The 14,046-nt window shown below is 36.0% G+C and overlaps 1 protein-coding gene across 3 annotated transcripts in view; it reads right to left on the reverse strand.

The window, feature by feature from the left end:
- Positions 1-14,046, reverse strand: part of LPHN2 (latrophilin 2) — a 228,861-nt gene that overhangs the window by 179,292 nt on the left and 35,523 nt on the right. For all 3 annotated transcript variants that reach the window (XM_006831011.1, XM_006831013.1, XM_006831012.1), the window contains exon 2: positions 6,145-6,317. In XM_006831011.1, the coding sequence (XP_006831074.1) occupies positions 6,145-6,217 (73 nt within the window). In that variant the 5' untranslated portion in view covers positions 6,218-6,317. The remainder of the gene's footprint in view (positions 1-6,144; positions 6,318-14,046) is intronic.

Genomic DNA, 14,046 nt, shown 5'->3' on the forward strand with positions numbered 1-14,046 from the left:
GCAAAGATAAAAAAGGTAAGGGGGGCCAGGTAAGTTAAGATTACTGGGACAGAACACACAGAATGGAAAGAATGAGAATTTGATACGTGTGACAAATGTAATCACTGTCATGAAATAATATGTATAAAAATTTTAAAACAGGTCCCTAATCTGCTGAAAAAACTTTCACCTAAAACACAATAATTTGTTAATACACAGTTTACATGGAAATTCTAAACATTTTGTTAACTATACAGGTGGAAAAAATTAAGAAAGCATATGTTGTTGTCATTAAGTGCAGTCGAGTCGGTTCTGACCCATAGCGACCCTGCATAGGGTTTCCAAAGAGCAGCTGGTGAGTTTGAACCACCAACCTTGCAATTCAAACAGCTTTGCAGTCTGGCGCATTAACCCACAGCACCACACCATTAATTCTATCAACTGAATCTTTAAATAATTAGCATTTACCATTATAAAACTTAAAAAAATGTTTAGTGAATTGTTCAAGATGCACACAAAACATGAAATATAATGTTTATATATAAAAAAGGCTTTCTTGCAAATTTGTAAAATTTCCTGTCACGTTTATAACTATAAAACAAACAGAAAATTATAATAAGCTTTTTAAATCATATATTCCAAAGTAAGCATCTCTTGATTCATATTTTGTCTGATCTTAGGCAATGAAAGAATATAAGAAGTCCAAATTTCATGTAATGTAGAAGAAGTATCATTACTGTAAACAGGAATAAAGGAAAGTTTTGAAGAGAAAGGTGTAGTCTATAGCTGAATATAACACACAGGCCTGCTTCTTAAAATAAAGTTCTTTTAAATATGAATTAGTTGTCACTACAAAAAATCCAAAGTGTGATTCCTACTGAAAAGTCAAAAACCTGAAAAAAATAGAAATAATTACTAAGATAGCAATCATGAGTCCATCAGCAAGCACTCTCCTATCTGCCATCAACCATGACTGATCAGCTGTACTTAAGTTGCTTTAGCTGATTAGCCCAAGAGAGATTTGAGGTTTTCATCACTGTATAGGACCAGTGGTGCCTCAAGATCATGAGCCACGCTGGTACATTTTTTGCAAACTAAACACCAGGTTCATGTTACTCAATAAATAAAAGAATAACACCATCAGGAAAACTTGAATTTACTGTCAAGGATACAGGAATTGATAAAGAAAGGAGAGAGAGGGAGAAAGGGGAGGGGGAGGGGAAATGACCACTGTAAGTTTTAAAAAAATTTAACAATCAGTAAGGGTACAAGATGAATTTAATGGCTGGATGGTTACATTTGTGATAGTATAATAGCCAACACCAAAAAGAAAGATCAGTAAATACTACTATTACTCATATTTATGCATCAATCACTAAAGCCAGGGATAATGAAATTAAAGAATTCTAACAGCTTCTTCAATCTGAAATTACATGTAATCAAGATGCATTGATAGTTACAGGTGATTGGAATGCATAGGTCATTAACAAAGAGGAAGGATCAGTTGTTGGGAAATATGGCCTTGGTGACAGAAATGATGCTGGAGATCACATGATAAAATTTTGCAAGAACAATGACTTTTTCATTGCAAATACCTTTTTAAATAACATTTAAAAATGACTATACATGTTGACCTCATGAGATAGCCTGTGCAGAAATCAAACTAACTACCTATGTGATATGTGAGAAGAGAAGATTGAAAAGTTCCATATCATCAGCCAAAACAAGGCCAGAGAAAACAGTGGAAGAGACCATTAGGAAATTCACCCTGAAGCTGAAGAAAATTAAAACAAGTCCACCAGAGTCAAAATTTGACCTTGAATAGATCTCACCTGAAATTAGAGATGATCTCAGTAACTGATTTTATGCATTAGACAATAATGACCAAAGACCAGAAGAGTTGTAGGATGACATCAAGAACATTACACAGGAAGAAAGCAAAAGATCATTAAGAAGGCAAGCAAGGAAAAGACCAAAAAGGATGTCAGAAGAACTGAAACTTGCTCTCCAGTGAAGAGATGCTAAAGCAAATGGAAGAAATGAGGAAATAAAAGAGCTGTACAGAAAATTTCAGATGACAGCTCTGGAAGACAAGGTAAAGTATTATAATGAATTGTGTAAAGTCCTGTAGTTAGAAAACCAAAAGGGGAGAATATGCTTAGCATATCTCAAGCTGGAAGAATTGAAAAAAGTAAAGCATCAACATGCAGTATTTAAGATATGGCATTGAAGGATCAGCACTGGGCTACAAACCACAAAGTCAGCAATTCAAGCCCACCAGCTGCTCCTCAGAAACCCTACACAGGGTCGCTATGAGAACCGATTTGATGGCACTTAACAACAACAACAATAGGCAAAATATTGAATGATGCAGACAACATCAAAAGAATATAGAAGGAATACACAGAGTCACTGTATCAAAAAGAAATGGACGATGGACAACCATTTCAAGAGATAGAATGTAATCAAGAGCCAATAGTATTGACAGAAGAAATCCAAAATGCACTGAAGGCAATGGCAAAGAACAAGCCTCCAGAAACTGATGGTGTACACACTGAAATCTTTCAATAAACTGATGCAGCACTGAAGGCATTCATCTCTGCCAAGAAATCTGGAAGATAATTACCTGGCCAGCTAACAGGAAGAGATCCATATTTGTGTCCATTCCAAAAAGAAGTGACCTAACAGAATGTGGAAATCATTGGACAATATCATTATTATCACATGCAAGTAAAATTTTGCTACAGATAATTCAAAACAGCTGTAACAGTACGCTGACAGGGACTGCCAGAAGTTCAAACCAGATTCAAACAAGGGTATGGAATGAGGAATATAATTTCTGACGTCAGATGGATTAGAAAGATGTTTACATGTGCTTTACTGACTACACAAAAGGCTGTTGATTGTATGGATCATGACAAGCTATGGACAACATTGTGGAGAATGAGTATTCCGGAACACTTAATGGTGCCCAAAAAGAACCTGTACATACAGCAAGAGGCAGTCGTTCGAACAAAAAATAAGGGGACACTGTTGTTGTGAAGTGCCGTTGAGTCAGTTCTAACTCAGTGTCTCTGTATAGGGTTTCCAAGCAGCAGCTGGTGAGCTTGAATTACTGACATGCCATTCAAACCAACCTTGCAATCTAGTGCATTATCTCACAGAGCCACACCAGTAGTTCAATTGGCACTGAATGGTTAAAAATTAGGAAAGGTGTTCCCCAGGGTTGGATTCTTCCACCATATTTATTCAAATGTATACTGAGAAAATAATCCAAGAAGATCGATTATATGAAAAATAATATGACTTCATCATTGGAGGAAGATTCATTAACAACCTGAAATACGCAGATGATATATCCTTGCTTGGTGAATGCAAAAAAACTTAAAATACTTACTGATAAAGATAAAAGACAACAGCCTTCACTATGGGTTGCAGCTCAATGTAAAGACAACAAAATTCCTCACCACTGGACCAACAAATAGCATCATGATAAATGGAGATGAAGTTGTCAAAGACCTCATTTTGCTTGGATCCATTATCAACACATATGGAAGCAGCAGTCAAGAAATCAAGCTACATATTGCATTAGGCAAATTTGCTACACAGAAGCTATTTAACATATTCAAGAGCAAAGATTTCAGTTTGAGGACTAAGGTGTGTCTGACCCAAGCCTTGTTATTCTCGATAGCTTCATATGTGAAAGCTGAACAGTGAACAAGGAAGATCACAGAAGTACAGCCAGAATGCTCCAAAGAAGACATATTATCATGAGGGCCCAGTTGCTGGAGAAGGTCATCTAGATAAAGTGGAGGATCAGCAAAAAAAAATTGGAAGACCCCCCTTCCCCCACACCCCACCCCACGGAAATGGCCTGGCACAGAGGCAGCAAGAATGGGCTCAAGAGTAACAATTGTGAGGACAGTGCAGGACCAGGCAGGCAGTGTCTCCTTCTGTTGTGTGTAGGGTCCCTATTAATCGCAGTGGACTCAACAGCACCTAACACCACTACCAACAAAGTTACATTTGTATTTGTATCTTCATTCATGTGCCCTGATACATAACTGTGTGTTCTAGGAGCAGTAACTGTTTCCTGGCAATAGAAGACTCCAATTCATGCAGAACTTTTATATGATATACCCAGTTATGCTGGATCACTGTTCTAACACTGTGCATTAACTGTGGAGACTTTTGCAGCCAGCAGTGTGGTTCTTTTTAGATTCTTTTTATCCGTAGGAGGGAATTGCTTCAAAATCAACACCCCCTGGCCTGATGCGCCTAAGATGAAATTTAACAGCAGATATGAATCTTGACCTCATAGGTGACACAAGAAATAAAACTGCAGCATTTCATGAAAAATTCTCTGTTTGCTAGTCCCCCACTGAGTTAAGCTACTGCACCAGCAAACTACTTTCTATCTTGATTGGTAATTTTTTCATTATGTGAACTAATGAGCCATTGGTCTACAGCCGAATCTTTATCAAATGTATAAAAACATTCATACATTAACAACAGAAATTTAGTTAGTCCCACTGATCCAACTCCACTCCCCCCCCCAAAAAAAAAACCAGATGCAGAAATAGAGGATACATAACACTTTTGTACAATCACCCAAAACAGAAATCATTAAATTCAGTCCCCCCTCATTTTTATCATTACATTACTATTCATTCAGACATATTACTTTTTAATGTTAGCCTTAATATGTCTTCAATCTGATACAAAGAGCATAGCATCTGAAAATAAAACATTAACCTATTTATAAATTTTTCTACTGTGACTTAAATAGAAGTGAATGTCACTTACTTTCTCAATACAGAAATTCTGGTTTTAAAAATGTCTAAATTTGTTATTTATTAAATTATGTTATGAAGTTATTTCAACATATTGAATTTAGGGGACTGGAAGAACATGGTTAAAATAATGAAACTTAACTTTGGAACAAGCAATTCAAATGAAGTATTTTTTCTGAAACATTAAAATGTTAACATTTTGAAGCTATTTACTACAAAGATATTATCAATTACTTGACAACATGTCTTTTATTAACATGTATAAATGGGATTTAAAAAAATACACATGAAATCATTCTGAAATTTTAAAACATGTTCAAATACATTTAATTAGGAAATTTAAAAATCTATAAAACCTCACATGAATATTTCAGAGTTTAGATATTCGCCACGGATACTATAAGATTAATGTATTTTCATGCTAAATAAGTAACTACCACCATCAACTGGCTACAAATGTACACATCTTAGTTCTATTTTAACTTTTAACCTGCTCCATAAAAAGCACCCTGGTTGAAAGTTTTGTTTTTTTTATCTAGATGGAAAACTAAGGCATGACTGGCTATTTGGAAATCAACATTGTTGTTTTTAGGGGCCAGCGAGTTGTTTCCAATTCATAGCAACCCTATATTAGGTTTCCAAGAAGTCGCTGGTAGGCTTCAGCTGCTGACCTTTCGGTAAACAGTCCAGTGCTTATCCTTTAGGGGAATATCAAAACTCCAGGAAATCAATAACTAATAAATGATGGTTCTAATTATTTTATTAAGCCTCAAAAGAAATATTTACTTCATTAAAAATCAGGTCTCACTTCAAAGCTTTAAAAAAGATCTTCAGCAGTACTGAGAAAAATTGCACAGAACAGTGGGCAAATTTATAGAGAAACAAATTTTTTAAATTTCCAGGAATGCCTTCATTGTTGTAGATGACACTTTAAAAGGATATACTACAGAAAATAGTTTTTCCAGAATATAATGAAAACTGTTTTTCAGCACTTTTAGAAGTGTAAATACGCTTCTGATTATGGAAAAATGAAATTTGAAGTCAACTAACTTCCACAAAATACTTTCACGATTTCACTGCAACAAATTTAATCAATAAATGTAAATTATGTACAGACACTGCCTTCATTTAGTTCTACTGTTCAAATATTTTTTTATTATGTAAAATATAATTTTTACACTTCTTAGTTACAGCACAATTGTATAATGAAAACAATTCTACCAGCAAAAAGAAATAAACTTTTCAGTCAGGAAATCTCTACAGCACATATTTTTAAAATAATAATAATATTCATTCAATCCATTTTCATATAAAGAGATTGTATACTCAAGTTCTCTTGGGCTCAAAAAATCAAATTTAAACTGCATCTTACCTTCTGTATTCGGTAAGAAGCTGATTATAATGATAAACCACAGACTTCGCATTCTGCAACCAGAAGACACCATTATTGATCCCTTTAAATATTTTCTTTGTATTCCTTAATGAATCTAGTTATAAATGCCCAGCTTCATCGAACCCAGCAGTCTGCATCATTGATCCTCATATCTGAAAAACAAACAAATCCATCATTTATTCTATGATACTGCTCCATTGCAAAAATAATAGCAATTCTATTCCCCCCATCCTCCCTCCCTCTCATAAAACAATCATGGCATGTATTTTGATTCTATATCCAACATGGTAACTGCTTAGTTACACTGGATATATATGTCATAACAATTCTAAAAACTGGTCAAAGAGTAAAAAAAAAAAAATTTAAATAACTTCTTAGAACAGTTACATTAATTCCTGATGATGATTTTTCTTAGAAAACTATAATATAGAATGTCTAGAAATTTGACTCTAGGTTAAAACAGCATATGTTTTTCCATGACATGCTGTTGTTATTAAGGGCCATGAGTTCCAACTCATAGCAACCCTATATAAGGTTTCCAAGGAGCAGCTAGTATGTTTGAACTGCCAACATTGTGGTTAGTGTCATTGTTGCTAAGTGCCACAGACAGTCAGTTCCAACCCATAGCGATGCTGTGTGGGGTTTCCGAGGAGCAGTTGGTGAGCTTGAACCACCAACCTTGTAGTTCGAACCGACTTTTCAGTCTAGTGCATTAACCAACAGTGCCACTCCAGGACTCACTGTTAGTAGTCCAGAGCTTATCCTACAACAGCACACTAAGTCTCCCCATGACACATATCACTCTTTTTTTCCAAGTACCATATACAGTATGGAGTTCTGGTGTGGTGATGTGAGTTATGCACTGGACTGCAAAGTCAGTTTGAATGGCAATGTTGGCAGTTTAAACTCACCAACTGTTCCTTAGAAACCCTATTCAGGGTCACTGTAGTTCAGAACCGACTCAAGCTGCACTTAACAACAACATATATAGTATGGACGCCAGGTTTAGCTCTGTAGGATAGTGCTCTACTGCAAGGTCAGTTTGAAATGAAGGGGTGGTTCAAACTCACCAGCTGTTCCATGGAAACCCTATACAGGGTGGCTGAGTTGGAAAAGACTCCATAGCACTTAACAACAACGTATATAGTATATGTCCTGCACTTAACAACAGCAACATATACTTTATGTTAGTACTGCCAGGTCAGTTCTGACTCATAGCAATCCTGTATAAGGTTTCCAAGGAGTGGCTGGTGGGTTTGAACCACCAACCTTGTGGTTAACAGTCCAATGCTTATCCTACAGTAGTACCACACCAGGACTCCAGACATAGTATATAACATTTCTAAAATGAAATATTACAAGTACATACACTTTTTTGTTTCTAAGGAGCCCTGGTAGCGTAGTGGATTATGAGCTGGGCTGCTAACCTCAAAGTCAGTAGTTCAAATCTACCAGCTGCTCCATGAATGAAAGATGAGGCTTTTTGCTCCCCTAATGTTTTACATCCTCAGAATCCCTATGCAGAGTCACTGTGAGTCAGAACCAACTCGCTCGCACACAACCACCACCAACTCCAATGTTGGTTAAACAGCAGTAACATCTACTAGTACCCAGTTATCTTATATACAGAATAGAAATGTAACAAAACAGTATTTTTTCTATACAATGGTAAAACTAACAAACGGGTGTTCTCTAATTTATATAATAAAGACATTCTTCAAATACCACATTCTTAAAGCATAATATATCCAATTATTTCTCTCATTGCTATTTATTAACAAAAATAGTTAAATAATAAAATTGTCTAGCTCCCTACAGAAATAAGTTTTAGATATTTCATATTCTATTTTTGTGTGTGATTTGGTTCTCTCTCTTTTTATAGTAGACTATAATAAACTACATTTTTGATTTCACTGGACTCAAATGAAAACCCAAGACCATGACTTTAACTCAATGGTTAAATCACTAATTTTAAAAGATGGGCAGTCTAATTGGCTAGCCTTTAGCATCCAGTTCTCTAAACTGGTAAAGGCATAAAAACTTCAAGTATCTAACTTAATCAAAGTATTTCTTTATTTGTGAGTTTGCAAAGAGACCACGTCATCTGTTGGGATCTATCCAAACGCTCTACTTTATGGTCAGTTCTCAAGTATCTAGCCTGCTAGTCTACACTCTGAGAGCAACAACTTTTTAAAACATTCCTTTAAAGTTACATCATGAAGTTTCCATTTTTAATTTTTCCACTATTTTCTTCTAAGTGTTATTAGCAAGTTTCCTCAAGCCACCTTTAGCCTGATACAATTGAAGAACTTCGTAAGATAGTGATAGTGAGGGGAAACACCTACCGCATTTTGAGATTGTCTAGGTAACTAAAATAAAATGAACTTTTATATGATTTATTAAAGTATAAAGGAAAATTTAGGAAACAAAATTTCCTGGATAACTTAGTTTCCTATTTCACATTAGCCCAATAATAACAATGTTGCATTTACCACATAATAATAATATGCGATTTTCTTATCAGTTCACTGTACTCTATTTTGAAGTTCACCATCATGTAAATTCTAAATGATTTAAATTACTCATTACACTGTAAAATCACTACCATGTTTTACAAATACACTAAGACAAGCATTTTTAAAAATCTGATGTTATGTTTCAAGTATGTTGTTGTTGTTAAGTGCCATCAAGTTGGTTCAGACCCATGGCGACCCTGTATAGGGTTTCCAAGGAGCGCTGATGAGCTTGAACCGCCGACCTTGCATTCACACGACTTTGCAGTGCAATGCATTAATCCACAGCACCAAGCCAGGATTCCATAAAGATTCATAAAATCAATGAAACTAGCAACATAATTCTAAAATGAGTTTATTTTACTATGCCTAGAGCTTTAGCGTAACAGTGTGGCAATGTAAGATAAGTACTCGAATGTGAGGTTGGTTTGAGACACAAGATTGCTAGTTCAAACTCACCAATCACTCCTCAGAAACCTTATACTGGGTCACTATGAGTCAGAAACAAATTGACAGCACTTAACAACAGACTCCTGGTTTGGCAATGTAGGATAACACTGAACTGATAATCGCAAGGGGAGCAGTTCAAATCTACCAATTGCTCCTCATAAACAGGGTAGCTATTAGTTGGAACTGATTGGACAACATTTAACAACAACATAGCTTAGGAAGGAGCTACGTAAGTAACACAGTGGGTTACGAATTGGGCTGCTAACCTCAAGGTCAGCAGTTTGAATCTACCAGCAGCTTTGTGGGAGAAAGATGAGGCTTTCTACTCCCATAAAGATTTACAGCGTCAGAAACCCTATACGAATTCGCTGTGAATCAGAACTGACTTCATGGTACACATCCACCATAGTTTTCGAGATAAATTTGCTCCCCTTCATGACCCAATATTTTTAACTATCTATGAAAGTCACAGACCTTTAGGTATCATGATGAGGGGGGTGGGGTCACAGCTAGTTATTACTCAGTTCCATGTCTACCATAGACGCTTCTCCACCAAAGAAACAGGGTAAAAACAAAGGAAAGGACAAGCTGATACTTCTAAATGCCAAAAAACAGCAAAGGAATGGTATATCAAATATTAATCTGATACCCTGATAGAAATGGAAACAAATACAGAACATAATTCACTTATGAAGTGCAGAGTTAGCAGACCAGTTGAGAATAAAGGAATTCTTGAGACTATTTAAACCCTGAACAGAAACTATGTATCTCCTGAGGTCATCTTGTATTAAAATATCAAATAGGCACATAAAATAAAACATACTAACCACAAGTACAGTGCTCCTTTAAAAAAACATTTTTGGCACCCAAAGGCCAACAATTACTTGAAAACAAAGAAGAGAGGGTAAGGAGGCAAAGAAACTCTTTTTGTTGTTAAGTGCCATTAAGTAGATTTCGAATCGCAGTATAGGGTTTCCAAGGTGTGGCTGGTGAGTTTGAACTGCCTACACCATGTGGTTCAAACCAACCTTGCAGTTTGGTGCTTATCTTACAGCGCCACAACAATTACTCTAAAGATGAGAAGATAAGGGATGCAGGGAGACTTGTTGTTGTTATGTGCCATCGAGTCGGTTCCGACCCATAGCGACCCTGTATAGGGTTTCCAAGGGTGTAAATCTTTACGGGAGTAGAAAGCCTCATCTTTCTCCCGCGGAGCAGCTGGTAATTTCGAACCGCTGACCTTAAGGTTCGCAGCCCGATTCGTAACCACTACGCTACCAGAGCTCCTAGAAGGCTGGAAATGGAAAAACGGTAATACAAGTAAAGATAATGCTGACATACTGAAAAATGTAACTAACGTCACAAAACAATTTGTATAGAAATTGTCAAAAGGGAACCAAATTTGCTGTTTAAACATTCACAATAAATCTTATTTTTAAAAACTAATCTGATGGAAGCCCATGGCACACATTCCAAGAAAACAAGACTGACTAGTGCGATTCGTTTTTCAGTCTGAGTCCCCAGATTATTCCATAAGGCAACAATCAAGAGAAAACCTGTAGTTTACAATTACAGTAGCCAAGTTGTTGGTTAGCTGTCATCAAGTTAGTCCTCGACTCATATTGATTATACACATACTGGGATGAAATTCTGCTGATGCAGTGCCATCCCCATAACTGGTTACAGATGAGATGTTGTGATTCCCCAGAGTTTCCAAAGGCTGATTCTCAGAAGGAAATCACCATGCCTTTCTTCTTAGTCTGTCTTAGTCTATAAACTCCACTGAAACCTGTCCAGCATCAAAGCAACAAACAAGCCAACACTAGCTGACAGTAGTGGCTGTGTGTGAGGGTACATGGGTCCAGATTTAAACCCGAGACTCCAGCATGTAAGGCAAGTATTTCTACCAATGAACCAACAATGCAGAGTACCTGATTTAGATGCTGTCACTAGAGCACAAAGGAAAATTTAAATCTGCAGGCTACTCTATACAAAGCATAAGGAAATGTCATAACATTTCAAGGCTAATCAATAAATAATTTCTTATATCCCACAGACTATTCAATGATTTGACCAAGCAAAAAGAATTCCAATGTGTGGAAGAGGGGCATTGCTGCTACAAGTAAAATTAAGTCAGTCATTAAATTGCTCCTAACTCAAGCAAAGAATTTTGTCCAAGTTTTAGTTGTAATGAGCACTTTCATTTCAATGAGCTAATGCCATGGGCTGTTTGCCCACATGCACAAATCTTGAATACGTTTCCACTTTTTTAAAGCAATCCACAATCAGTCTGTCTTCAGTTGTCAGTTATTTGAAAGAATCCTTGTTTGTGGGGAAAAAAGGGAAGGAAGAAATCAGGCACTGATGACTGCCTTGGAGGAAGCAGCTGACAAAATAGGAAACCCTCTGTTAGTAAGGGGGAAAAGAGGAGGAAACCACACAACCAGTACTTCGTTTGTGGTCTTTGGCCAGGACACAATGCTTCATGAACAGATTTTAACTACACTAAAAATCTATGTATACTTCACCTAAGGTCTGAGAATTTTATAACAATTTTAAGAGTACATTCCAGTCAATTATGAGATTCAGTGTAAATGACTATTTCTGACAAACAGAAACCAGTTCCCAATCCATTGCCATCGAGTTGATTCTAACTCAAATCAACCCTATTGGATGGAATACAACTGTTCCTTGGGGTTTCCGACAGATAGCCTTCTGTTTCTCCAGCGGAGAGGCTGACTGACTTGAACCACCAACCTTGTATTTAGTGGCCCAATGCTTCACCCAATGTAGCACCAGGGCTTTTTAGAAACCAGTTCAGAAAACTACAAAATCATTGATTCTTTTATACAAAGTTTAAGTCCATTGACCTGTGCAAGGTTAAGTTGTAAAGAATATTAAATCATTTTTTCTCATTTCTTCACACTGTATCCAATCACTGTCACATCAAGTAACATTATTTTCAAGTTTAAATTTTGAAAACTAAAAGATTTGATTGCTGTGATCCAATTTTTTTTAAAGAACCCACAGCCATGGATAGAGTTGATTCCAACTCAGAGTAATGCCATATAGTACAGTATCAAACAGTCTCACAGGGCTTACAAGGCTGTAAAAATCTTTACAGAAGCAGACGGTCACATACTTCTCCTTTAGAACAGCTAATGGATTCGAACCACTTATCTTATGGTTAGCATCCAAGTGTTTTAACCACGGCTCCACCAAAGTTCCTAATATTAAAAACAACCTTCCACTACGCAAACGTTAATGAAAACTGCAATACTTAGTAAGCCGTATTCATCTAAAACAGAATGAATGCCAATATTTATAATCAAGTATGTCCTGACTAATCCCAAGAAATGAAACTGTAACCAAAAGGACACTCATAAACTTACACATACTTAATAGGCTTGTCTGTCAAACTCTGTAAGTACCTGCAAACTCAAACCTCATTGAGAGCATCTCACAACATAAAACACACACTAAGATTAAAAAACAAAGGTTTCCTTTTTTTTCCCAACAGACTGAAAAGATTACTTTCGACTCCCAATAAAAACCTGTTTGTATTTAGATTTTTAAATTTTTAAACAAAAAAAAAGTAAGACTTCCAAAAACTTAGGCTAGAGGAGGATTTTGCAATGGAAAAGGCACAGTAATGGTAAATAGTTCATTTCCAAGTAAAAACAGAAACAAAATATTTCTACTTAAATTATCAGTAACTATGATTCTTCAAACTCTACGCCATTCCTAGTATGTAACCTCATCCGATCTCCACTTTTTCTCTAAACTTTCAAATAAAAAGATAATTTCATCCTATCTTGCGTCTATAAACCACAAGCCATTGTCTATTAAGCCTCTGTCGTGAGTTTTTTTTAGATCTAAGTATTCAATTACTGTCATGTAAAAGTCAATTAATGCATCCTTACTACTAAACCTTCCCAAGCTGAACAGTAATTTCTAGGAATATGCCTCAGCATTGTCTGTATCCCAACAGCCATCAATGTTTTATATACTACTTACAATGTACAATCAGCTACAGTCTTTCAGACAGTAACCTGCTTATATTAGCTACTTTAGAAATCCTATGCCTTAAACTGTCAGCAAAACTATTTAAAAGGAAAACACCACAAGCGAGTTTTAACAGTCACATACTTATGTTACATCAACCAATCATATTTAAGTTTATACATGATGACTATTTTGCAAAAATAGAAAACAAAACTTAAAAATGCAACTGCTGACATAATCATAAATGAAAGAAGTCTAATATACCATGCTTCAGGATTAATGGAAGAACGAAATGTAATCATAATCGAAAATTTTCTAAAACTGATAAACTTCGGTTGATATTCCAATTAACAGCAAGCCAGGATAAAGAATTATATCCTGTATCTTTGATTTCAACACTGTACTACCATAAACACTAGCTACTGTACCCAAAACCACTATATGAGGAAAACAGAAAAAGGGAAGAACCACCTCATCAAAGTCACCCATCCTTGTTAAAAGTCTCTAATGCGGTGTAAACTGAAAACATTAATACTTTGGGTAAGCCTAGAGTTCTGTGCAATACATGTGTCAACTCTAAATAAAAAACTAAAGTTGGCTTCACAGAACTGATAATACTTGCAGAATTAAATTATGAGACAGTTTTCTAACAAAAGAAAGCAGCTTTTCCATATTGTATCAAATCCCACTCCACTTCCATGCAAAGGCTTAGAAAATAGTTTCAATTTAGCTAAACCTCATTCAAGGTATTCACTTTTCTGGATTATTTTATGTGCAATCCCTTTCCTGTTAACATAGTCAAAAACTTTGATTCCCTTGGAAGTTTTTCTTCAGTAAGTCAGCTAAGTAAGCCTTGGCTGCGGCTAATCAGAAAGGTTTTCTTGTTTCTTGGCTCCAAGCATTCGACCTTCTT

Source organism: Chrysochloris asiatica, unplaced genomic scaffold (genome assembly GCF_000296735.1).
Source record: "Chrysochloris asiatica unplaced genomic scaffold, ChrAsi1.0 scaffold00002, whole genome shotgun sequence".
Classification (NCBI taxonomy): Eukaryota; Metazoa; Chordata; class Mammalia; order Afrosoricida; family Chrysochloridae; genus Chrysochloris; species Chrysochloris asiatica.